The sequence below is a fragment of the Rhinopithecus bieti genome, unplaced genomic scaffold, assembly GCF_001698545.2.
Source record: "Rhinopithecus bieti isolate Rb0 unplaced genomic scaffold, ASM169854v2 scaffold_9234, whole genome shotgun sequence".
NCBI classification, from domain to species: Eukaryota; Metazoa; Chordata; class Mammalia; order Primates; family Cercopithecidae; genus Rhinopithecus; species Rhinopithecus bieti.
Window position 1 is genome coordinate 160,037 of NW_016806011.1, and position 12,134 is coordinate 172,170.

The following is a 12,134-nucleotide window of genomic DNA, read 5'->3' on the forward strand; positions in this document are numbered from 1 at the left end:
GTTTCACCATGTTAGCCAGGATGGTCTTGATCTCCTGACCTCGTGATCCGCCCGTCTCGGCCCATAGTATCCATTTTTAAAGAAAAGCTGGAGATTCAGATATTTTAATAGCTGTCAATTTTTCGATGCTGACAATTAACTAAAAACAAAACACAGTGCATGACAACCTCCCCTACCAGAAAAAGGGGAGGGGGGAATCCTCCAAACTAACTTGTCTGCAAGAATGAGATATAGTTTCCAACCTCTCCTCTAGAGAACAGAACTAAGAGCAGCAAGCGAAGGCACCGAGAGGCTCACTTTATCCTTGCCCGAGAGAGTAGTCACCCTGAAGGGCTTTCCATGGGTAGTTGGACTAAAATGATCTCTTATGATGCTTCCAACTCTACAACTGTTATTCAATTACTTCAGAAAATGATTTTTATCAGCAGCAAACACAAATATGCAAATAATAATAATAATAATAACCATTTCAAAAAGGGTCAGAACCTAAATTGAAAAAAGTATCTGTTACCCAAAAATGCATTATTTACAACAAGGGGAAGAAAAGATTTAAACAGTAGGAAAATGGTTAACCAAACCACGGTAGTATTTTATAAAACATACAGCTCATTAAAAATGTCTACAAAGAGGCCAGGAAATGGTGGCTCACGCCTGTAATCCCAGCACTGTGGGAGGTCAAGGCAGGTGGATCACCTGAGGTCAGGAGTTCAAGACCAGCCTGGCTGGTGAAACCTCATCTCTACTAAAAATACAAAAATTAGCCAGGCGTGGTGATGCACGCCTGTAATCCCAGGTACTAAGGATCCTGGCTGAGGTGGGAGAATTGCTTGAACCTGGGAGGCGGAGGTTGCAGTGAGCCTAGATCACACCATTGCATTCTAGCCTGGGTGACAGTGAGACTCTGTCTCAAAAAAAAAAAAAAGAAAAAAGAAAAAAAAGAAAAAAATATCTACAGAGGCTATGTTGGAAAGGCTCTTGGGAAGACTTTCGGATCTCTCCCCAACCCTGCCTTTTCCTATTACATGTTATATGATTATAGTTATAGTAAAATAAAGCATAGAAGGGAAAAAAATAAAAGAGCAGTACCCAGTGTTAATAATGTTTGTCTGTGGGGGATTGGACTTTGAAGAAAGCATGCTTACTGTACTGCCTCAAGTTCTGAGGCTAATAGTCCTGGAACACATCACTTATGTGGCATTTGCAAAGATGGGAGGAGATGGTGAGAATTTTGTAAACTCTTAATATTTATTTATGTATTTATTTATTTTTGAGACAGGGTCTCACTCTGTCACCCAGCCTGGGTGACAGAGGCACCATCACAGCTCACTGCAGCCATGACCCCCTGGGCTCAAGCAATCCTCCCACCTCAGCTTCCCAAGTAGCTGGGACTACAGGCACGTGCCACCATGCCTGGCTCATGTTGGTATTTTTTTGTAGAGAGAGTTTCACCATATCGCCCAGGCTGGTCTCAAACTCCTGGGCTGAAGCGATCTGCCTGCCTCAGCTTCCCAAAGTGTTGGGATTACAGGCATGAGCCACTGCTCCAAGCCTGTAAACTCTTTTTATGTTCCAATATGAGAGTAGTCATGAGAAAGGAACTCCTTCCAACATACATTGAACAGAAACCTCAAAATATTTATATGTCTAAATCTTCAAGACTCATCGTCATTTTTGGCACTCCATTGAATACAGGCTTTTATAAGATGTAGTCAATAATTGGTTTTTGAAACCAAAATGTGTGAGAATCTACTTAAGAAGTACACTGTAGCTATTCTTTTTCTTACTCTAACCAATAAAAATTAATGCTATAAAAGAATCACACTGATCTCACATGGTATGATATTTTATACCAACCCACCTACCTTTAACAGCAATTATATACAGGTATATTTTGCTTTAGTGAATGTGTTACCAAGAACTATGTCTTTTTAGAGTAAATAATTTAAATGCATTGAGTGGATCTTGATATGTCAAGTTATTTTGAAATGCAAACTTATTCTCTAAGATAACTGCTAGTTTGTGTTCACATCCTTTTGCTTTAGACTCTTAGGGTGAGTTATACTCATATTAGTAAGTATTCATACATAAATTTCCTGAATATGAAGAATTATTAGAACTTGAAATAGTTGACTTTGTCTTTTGCTCCCTGTCCAAACTCTCTGTTCTGATAAACACCAATAAATTTATTGAAAGTTTGGAATTAATAAGGAAAATTACTTACTTGGAAAGTAATCCATGAGGTCCCAAAGGTCTTAGGAGGTATTTATCCACTTGCTTGTCAAAAAAAGGATAGGGTAACCGCAAGTACTTGGTGACATTATGGAGGTTTATGGCATATAGAGTTAAATCTCCTTCTTTATACATTGGACTAAAAGCAAAGAGGTTAACTCAATAGAAATATTTATCTAATTTAAGCAATTAAAAACTCAATTACAAATGTGATCCTAAGTATTAGTATCCATAATGACAATCCATAATGCATCCTAAGTATTAGGATCCATAATGACAGTGGGCACTCTTAGTATCCTTCTTTTATGATCATATTAGACCACTAGTGTGGTCCTATTTTGAAAACATGATTAAAAACATTGCCCTTCATGCTACCAATGTCTGGGCTAGAGCACGTTGAGACCCTCACAGCTCTGCCAGCTGGGTTGCTAGGAAGCCAGCCAGCCAATCCATTTACAGACATAGGAAGGTAAAAGGCAAATTTTATGGGTTCAAGTGAATTCACATTATAAACAATAAAACAGCGGCTTTTCCTAGCCTTATGAAAAGACTGAAACAAGTAAGAACATTAAATCTACTGATGTTTCTTATGAATTTATCCATTCAAACCATTCCCCTTGCTACTTCCCACTGGGGTCCTCACTATCCATAGAGTTCCCAGTCACCAACAATCGGAAATGGTGGATGGTCTTTTTTGGCTAGAATTAGTATTTCAGTATCGTCTTATCAGGAATGATAGATTGAAACCTATCTAGAGAATATTCCTGAGATTTAGGAACATTTTTTGCTACCTAAAGCAAGAGTATGAGGCTACAAAAATGTCTATGTCTTCTCAACTCCAGAAACTGCGGTCACAACTTTTGAAAATAATATTGTAGTTATTATTGTTCTCCTCTTCAAGAATCACTTGAACCTGGGAGGCAGAGGTTGCAGTGAGCTGACATTGCACTACTGCACTCCAGCCTGGGTGACAAAAAACAACAACAATAAAAGTATCATTTTTCTTTTAAAAATAAAATAAAATGAAATCGTTGTATAAAACTTTACTAAACTGCAACCGCCTACACTTATGCAATGTATAGATACATGCTACAGGGTGTTTAAGTAAAGTTACGTGCTTACCCACTAAAACTTGATGATTGGTAAAGGGTGTGTCTCATACTTACTTGTCAGTGTTTGTGCAATGAAGGTATACTCGAAGTTTCCTTCTCTTTGGGCCTTTCACACTTGCCATTAACACCTTGGTGCCCACCAATTTCTTGAACAGAAGAGATAGCCAATAATCCTAGTTGTGGTGGTTGGGGAGAAAGAGAGACAAAAATAGATCTTTACTTACTTCCTTATTTAAGAAAACCAGTGGCAAGCAAATAGTCATCCTACAAACAGTATCACTGTTATCCTGGGGGCATTTAAATAGGATTCATCTTTTTTTTCTTTTTTTTCCTCACATTTTCTTTTTTTTCCTCGCATGTGACCACCATGAATCTGACAGCAGTATCTTGCTTGCTGCTGTTTAGCACTGGACACAATTCAAAAGGCCATATCCTCTAGGGCATATCTGTCAGGAATGATCAGAGTTTAAGTATCCTTGGTTATCGTTCATCTGAGAATTCAAAGCAAAGCTCAAAGCCAAACTTTTAGACACACACACACACACACACATACACACGTACACACTCACGAAGACAAATTTTTCAAGTAAAACTTTTGTCTAAGAGAAAAATAATTTCATTTAGGCCAGGCACAGTGGCCAAAGTGTAATTCCAGAATTTTGGGAGGCTGAAGTGGGTAGATTGCTTGAACCCAGGAGTTCAAGACCAGTCTGGGAAACATGATGAAACCCCTTCTGTACAAAAAAATACAAAAAATTAGCCAAGTATGGTGGTGTGCACCTGTAGTTCCAGGTACTCGGGAGGCTGAGGTGGGAAGATCACCTGAGCCCAGGAGGTCGAGGCTGCAGTAAGCCATGATTGCGCCACTGCACTCTAGCCTGGGAAACGAAATGAGACACTGTCTCAAAATAAAAGAAAAAAAATTTCATTTAAAACCTTATTCCCCCCACCCCAATGAAGTAATGGATTAGGCAATGGTCATCACTAGCTATCAAGATCAAAACCAGACACAACCAGACATTGTGTGCTTCCAGAAGCACATAATAAAGCATTCTTGCAACAAACAAACAAAAAAACAAAAAAACAAACTGCATAAACTCAAGCTTCTAGGTATAACCACTAGTTTAAAGGAAACATAGGGGACAGAGGAACATGCTAAATGATATCACACGAATAAATTTAGCAAACTCCAGAATGTAGGAAATACTATAGAACAAATTACCTGTTTTTTCACATTAATAAAGGGAAGGAGGGGGACTTTTAAATTTTATGTCCTGCTCTTAGGCAAATGGAGGAGGACACAGAACTTTTCTTCTATGTGTTTCTTCCCAGTTGCCTTCAGCTCAAAATAATCCTTATGCCAAAGTGGCATATTTTGGGGTGGCATATTCTAGTCTCCTAAAATGGGTTCATATACTTTCCTCTGTATTTTGTATATGATTAAAATTTTCTATAGTAAAAGTTTTTCTTAAAAAACCACGGATCAGTGGCAGGCACAATGGTTCATGCCTGTAATCCCAACACTGGGAGGCTGAGGTGGGAGGATCACTTGAGCCCAGGAGTTCAAGACCAGCCTGAGCAATACAGTGAGACCTTGTCTCAATTTTAAAAATAATAAATAAATAAATACATAAATCACTATTCAACATATACCCCAACTTTCCTTCTTGAAAGTAAAGGGAAAGTAGACTTAACAAGACAAATGGCTTTTGTTTCCCTGCTTAAATTCCACTTTTTCACTGGAGACAAAAGTGGAATCAATGTTTTCAAAGGAGACATACGCATGGGTCAGTGACTGGTAGGGTAGAAAGTATGCAGGCCTCAGAGGCAGGATTTGAATGGGAGTTTTAAGAGTAACGTGGGACTACAGTGTGGCTTCCTGTAAATCATGTAACCTCTTCTTAATTTGAACTTCCTTATCTAAAAAATGGATCCAAGATACCTGCCTTGCCACTTCACAGGACTGTCATGGAAATAAAATAAATTCACAGACATGTAGAGTGAATTTAAGCCTAATCCCCTTGGATCTACAAGTGTCAAGGGTACCATTTACTCTTGCACCTTTTTCTAGCTGATTGAGAACCTTGAAGGAGAAGCATATTTAGTGCATATACAAAGAGTTTGTAAGGCAAAGGTTTATGTCTGGGCCCTGGGAAAATTTGGATGAGATAAAAAGGTGAGGAGTAGATATTGAATGTTTGTCTAGTGAAATTACTATGCTTAGTTTAACTCTATAGATGACAGAATATACTTGGGGAAAGATAAATTCCATTTTTGCAAGGTCACTTTTCTAAGAATTTTCTAAAAAAGGATGAGTAATGTGTTCCACAAGCTTGGGCCACTATAGATAAAAAGCAATTTTGTTGGGAAGTCTATCCACAAACCACAAAAGCCTAGCTTATATTTTCACATAGGCTCTTTGCAGAATTTCTTAGCTTTCTTGCAACCTTCAAATAATTATTTTAGAAATTATTCTTAGAAAACAGATATCTGCAAATGACATTTAGACTATAAAAATCAAGGTCATGCTTCTCAGGGCTACATCTGTATTATCCCTGACATATATTTAGACATACAGATCTTCCACGAGGCTTTTTGGGAAGAAACATTTCCTGATTTAGCACCAGATGCGGTTGGAGGAAGGATCAGACATGAGACTTTATTCATAAATATCTTGAAGATTATTAACAAAATAGTAAATTCTTAGCATGAGATTTTTAAGCAAATACATGGTACTGGCTCATTTTTAGGTTAAGTAAATCACAATTTCATAACACAAAAAATGTTTTGAAGCTTTGCATTACTGTAGGCAATTATAACTGATTTACTTTGTAAAATATTTAAAAATCCAACTTGTTTTATCTTATATAATGAGTCATAAAATTTCAAATTATCCCCTTTTAAACAAAATCCACACTATACCGCAAATGGCTTACATTTAAAAAGTTATTCCTAGCTCTTGATTTCTTCTCTTCAAACACACAAAAAAATATTAGATTGGTTGATATCTAAGACTCCTTCTAATTCATCATCTCATGATTTGGCTAGTTACTGAGAGGATTGACTATTTACAGGAGGTTAACACCAGGGGTCCTGAGTTGACTTTAATCTGCTCTACTAGAATTAGGAAAATAATGGTCACTTACAGGTAAAGGATCGAAGTTTTCATCCACTAAATGGTAGTTTCCGGCTCCAAAGAATACTTGCCTCATCACCACTTGTATTCCCATTTGGGCTGACAGGCCCAATTTATCCAGCCACCTGGGACAGAGTGAGACCAAGCTTTCTTCAGGTTTGGAAACAAAATTGCTCAATTCTAATTGCACACCATCTTGATTTCATTTATTTATTTATTTATTTATTTATTTATTTATTTATTTAGAGACAGGGTCTCACTCTGTTGCCCAGGCTGGAGTGCAGTGGCGTGATCATAGCTCTCTGCAACCTCAAACTCCTGGGCTCCAGTGATCCTCCCGTCTCAGCCTCCCAAGTAGCTGAGACTGAAACCGCCTTTGCAGAAATTATAACTGAGGAAATTCTGACAGTGAAAGAGATCAGACCTAATTGACTCCATCTTGCTTCTAACCTTTCAGCTGTCCTTGTTCATTCCTGGGTGTAGGCTGAACTAACTTTGGGAAGAAATTCAGTTCATGGTTGGACTCTGAAACAAAATTGATAACAGCCCTTTTCTGAAAAGACCCCCTTCTTGCCTGGGGACCAGTCTACCTTTGCAGGACTAACAAATTAGCTACAACATTAGAGATTACGGTTTAGGGGTAATGCAGCCTCTGGCTCCAAGAGTGTGAACCTCCCCAAATTGTTCCTGGGGAAAACATCACTGTTGTAAAACCTAAGATCAGCACTTGAAATATCTTGCAGACCCTGAACTGGATGGATCAGTTGAGACCACCCAGACTGGTAATCTGGCCCAACCAGTTCTGCCATCCCATCCAGGAACAGAAGACAGCAAGAAAACCTCACTTCCACTCCCTATGATTCTATCGTCAACCTGACCAATCAGCACTCTCCACTTCCTAAGGCCCTACCCGCCAAATTATCCTTAAAAACTCTGATCCTCAAATGTTCGGGGAGACTGATTTGAGTAATAATAAAACTCTGGTCTCCTGCACAGCTGGCTCTGCATAACTCTTTCTCCATTGCAATTCCCGTCTTGATAATCGGCTCTATCTAGACAGTGGGCAAGGTGAATTCCGTTGGGCGGTTATAGGACCACAGGTGTGTGCCACCATGTCCGGTTCTGATTTATTCATCTTTGTGGGAGGAATTAACAGGAAGCCAGAAAAGTGTCATCAATTATAAATAAGTCATTTAAATGAAATGGCGACTGCATGCAGCAGCAGCAGCAGCAGCATCCCTCCCTTTACATCTTTCCATACGATAACAAATCCAAGAAGACTATTACCATGCTAGAGGTATCCCTTTCAGGGTGAGACAACTTCCACAAAGCAAAGTAGACAAATTCCCACCCCTACGGACAATTCCTGGTCCTATGAGATCCCTGCACAAACAATGTGTGAGAGCTGAAGAAAAAGTTGCAGTCAGCAAGGGTAAAATGTAAAATAAGCAGAATTGCACCTAAGCTATTATGGGCACCTCTTTCCACTTCTTCTCTATCCCCCTCTCCCCGAGACCCCAGATCTTTAGTTAATGGCAAAACAAACATCTCCATTCTTTATTCCTCATGCTTCCATGGGCATAAAGGATTTGCGGTTTATTCTAGGCTTATAAGAATGAGGATGAGAGAAAAAAGAATGAAGATGGAAGAGAAAACAGAAGCAAATCTCGATGTTTTTTTTTTTTTTTTTTTGAGACGGAGTCTTGCTGTGTCTCCCAGGCTGGAGTGCAGTGGCACAATCTTGGCTCACCAGGTTCACACCATTCTCCTGCCTCAGCCTTCTGAGTAGCTGGGACTACAGGCGCACGCTGCCACGCCCGGCTAATTTTTTGTATTTTTAGTAGAGACGGGGTTTCACCATGTTAGCCAGGATGGTCTCCAACTCCTGACCTTGTGATCCGCCCGCCTCGACCTCCCAAAGTGCTGGGATTACAGACATGAACCACCTTGCCCAGCCGAGAAACAAATCTCAATGTGAGGATATAGCACTACAGATTAAAAGCACTAACAGAGTTACTAAATGTAACCAAACCAGTATTTTAAAGCAATCAAGTTTGTCATGTTGGATAATGAGATGATTTAATAAATCTTTAAATTCAGTGATAGCCCCTCTGGTGGGACCTCATACTTTAGGCTCTAAACTTCTTGGGAATCTATGAATTATAGCTACATACACTAAGTATCCTCCTGAGAGACAAAGCTGTAATATGCTCTAACTTGCTTTTTTTTTTAAGAGACAGGGTGTGGCCAGGCGTGGTGGCTCCTGTCTGTAATCCCAGCACTTTGGAAGGCTGAGGTGGGCAGATCACTTGAGCTCAGGGGTTTCGGACCAGCCTAGGCAACATGGCAAAACCCCGTTTCTACTAAAAATATAAAAATTAGCCTAGTGCAGTGATAATTCTGTAGACAGAATTATCTGTAGAATATTACAGAATTATCAGAATTATTACAGAATATTACAGAAATATTACAGAATATTACAGAATTATTACAGAATGTACAGAATTATCTGTACAGAATTCTGTAGTCCCAGCTACTCAGGATGCTGAGGCAGGAGAATCGCTTGAACCCAGGAGGCAGAGGTTGCAGTGAGGTGAGATCGTGACACTGCCCTCCAACCTGGGTGATAGAGGGGAAAAAAAAAAAAAGACAGGGTCTCACTCTGTTGCCCAGGCTAGAGTGCAGTGGCACCATCATGACTCACTGCAGCCTCAAACTCCTGGGCTCAAGCAGTCCTCCCACCTTGGCCTCCCAAAGTGTTGGGATTACAGGGAAATACCATATCCGGCTATATGCATTATTTTACAATGTACTTCTTTAGAGGAAGGACTACTTGACATATTTATGGGCCATAATTAAAGGACAAAATTTCTAAAACAATTCATCCTTATAGTGATTAATTTAGGACACTTGTCAAAGATGTCTATCAAGCTTTAGTAAATCATTTTCTTGCAAAATCTGGCATGAATTTTGGGGCTCAGTTACTGAAACTGTCTTTGATCTGATTTTTGGCTGGGGAGCTATTTCAGCGGAATAGAAGGTTGGAGAAGAGCTGCAATCTGACCCCTAAGGCTAGCGCTGCTTCACTCACATAAAGCCAGCTGCAAAGGTGTCAGACAGCAAGGGCGCTCCGCCTCCATATGCAGAGCTTGTTTCTCCTAACCAGACCTTCTTGCCAGGCCTGGTGCTCTCAACCACCTATAGAACAGAAAAGTATCCATGGTAATTGCAAAAAAGCTGACCTGTGGCTTCAACTGTGGTGTTGAAGATTAACAACATTCAAAACTTTGTATTCCTAGACCCACCCATCCTATATAGTTATAAAATATGTTCACAGTCATTTAGGTCTTGGGAAATTTTCTTTTATTGAAATAGTAGGCTGTGGAAGGAATATGAACGGAACCAACCCATTCCTATCATCTATGAGAGTTAATTCTACTAAAGGCTATTGGAAATATTTCAAATTTCTAATCACACACATGGGGTAAGACCCAATGCTAAGGGGGAAACTAACACTGGATAAGTCATAATGCTTGTTCTCTAAAATTAGAAAACCATGTAAATATACATACCTATAGAATTTAGAACTAGCTAGACTATAAAATAAGGATTCTAGTTTTACATTAAAATGTTAAAAGACTATTACCTGGAAAACTTTTGCACAGATGAAATAAAATGTCCAATACATCAGGGTTTAGAAAATCTTCTTCGGTAGCAGTTCGTCCATTCAAATAGTAGCTAAATTATACAGAAAATATTCAGAAAAAAATAACAAACTTTATTTTCTGCTTTTAAGCTAATTGCTGACCTTATTCTTCTTCTTACCTCTCCCACTCACCTGTTACTTAAAAAGGTAGAAGTTCTACTAGGGAAATACCAAGATGGAAGGGGGTGATGAGGAGGAATCCATTCTATGCAAGTAACTAGAAATTAGTTACTCTGTCTTGAAAAAACACAGTGGCAAGTACATGTACTCCTGGATTACTGGTTCTTTGGCAAGCAATTGGTGTTAGCTACTTATATGTTCCATGGGTTAATTGGCACTGTTCTTCTGTATAAAGTGATCTTTATAGAAATTACTACATTATTTAAAATAACTTTAAATTTTTGTTTTATTAATATTAAAATTGGAGCACAGTGCTACTTGAGACACTATTTGTTTCTTATTTGAACTGCAGTCAATTGGCAGTTAAATGGAACTAACTTTTTGAATACTAGATAATAAATAAAGCTAGCCTTACTTTCCTAGTATTAAGAATAGGAGACATACTTACTGATGCCATGTAACTGAATCAATCACTTCTCCACCAGCCTTCAGGAAGCTAGAAAAAAAAATTTTAGTATCACTCAGTCATCATATGATAATACATATATATGCACAATATACGCATGAGAGTTTTATTCCCTAGAAATGGGCTGGTTACTGCTTTAGGATCAGGTAAACACAAACCTCCTAATTTTGATAGCAAATTTTATCATAGGTGCCATTTGCCTCAGATCCCTTGATACTCTGAACCCATCAAAATTTCCTCTTTTGGTAAATCATGTATTCAGGCAGCAAATTGTTTAATAACATGTGGACTATTGAGGATTGTCTATCAGATTTTTTTTTTTTAAGAAAAGTGGTAGTTGGGTGTGGTGGCTCATGCCTGTAATCCTGGCACTCTGGGAGGCTGAGGTGGGAGGATAGCTTGAGCACAGGAATTCAAGAGACCAGCCTGGGCAACATAGGGAGACCCCATCTCTGCCAAAAAAATCTTTTAAAGTAGCCGGGTGTAGTGGTGTGCACCTGTAATCCCAGCTGTTTGTGGGGCTGAGATGGGAGGATTGCTTGAGCCTGGGAGGTCGAAGCTGCAGTAAGCCATGACTGTACCACTGTACTCCAGTCTGGGTGACAGAGCAAGACTCTGTCTCAAAAGAAAAAAGAGGAAAAGTAAAGTGATTCTGCATCCTCTAGTTCCTACCTCTTCAGCATCTCAGCAGTCTTTCTTCGAGGCTGACCAACATCAGGACCACAGAGTTTTGCATTTTTGAAGGTTGACTTTCTTAGAAGTTTATGCAATTGAATAAAATCTTCTCCTAACTGCGACCCATTGATGAAAATATCAGCCTTCTTAAGAAAACTGTTAGGTTCTGAAAGATAGCAATTCTCAAAATATATATCAAGAAATGTTGTATTAAAAAGCAAACATACAGCAGTATATAAAAGCAACAAAACATTTTCCAAATTACAAAAACTTGTAATTCAAAGTCAAGAAAAGTAAAACCAGGTCTGGCGTTACGGCTCATGCCCGTAATCCCAGTATTTTGGGAGGCTGAGATGGGAGGATCCCCTGAGGCCAGGAGTTTGAGACCAGTCTGGGTAACACAGTAAAAAATCCTGTTCCATGGAAGGAAAAAAAATTAACTGGATGTGGTGATGCACCCTGTAGATCCAGCTTGGGAGGCTGAGGGAGAGGATCACTTGAGCCCAGAAGGTCGAGGCCTTAGTGAGCCATGATCATGCAACTGTACTCCAGCCTGAGTTACAGAGCAAGGCTCTGTCTCAAAAAATAAAATAAATAAGTAAAGTAAAACTCATAGTTATAAATAAGATACTCCAGAAAAACAAAACAAAAATTTTAACTGCATAACAGAGATATGAGGGGCTATTAAAC

General features: G+C 39.1%; 1 protein-coding gene across 1 annotated transcript in view; it reads right to left on the reverse strand.

The window, feature by feature from the left end:
- HPSE (heparanase) overlaps nt 1-12,134 on the reverse strand; it is a 41,074-nt gene that overhangs the window by 5,116 nt on the left and 23,824 nt on the right. The window contains 8 exon segments of the mRNA XM_017874453.1: nt 2,222-2,368; nt 3,396-3,514; nt 6,488-6,602; nt 9,569-9,675; nt 10,124-10,147; nt 10,149-10,215; nt 10,752-10,799; nt 11,442-11,610. Coding sequence (XP_017729942.1) covers nt 2,222-2,368; nt 3,396-3,514; nt 6,488-6,602; nt 9,569-9,675; nt 10,124-10,147; nt 10,149-10,215; nt 10,752-10,799; nt 11,442-11,610 — 796 coding nt within the window.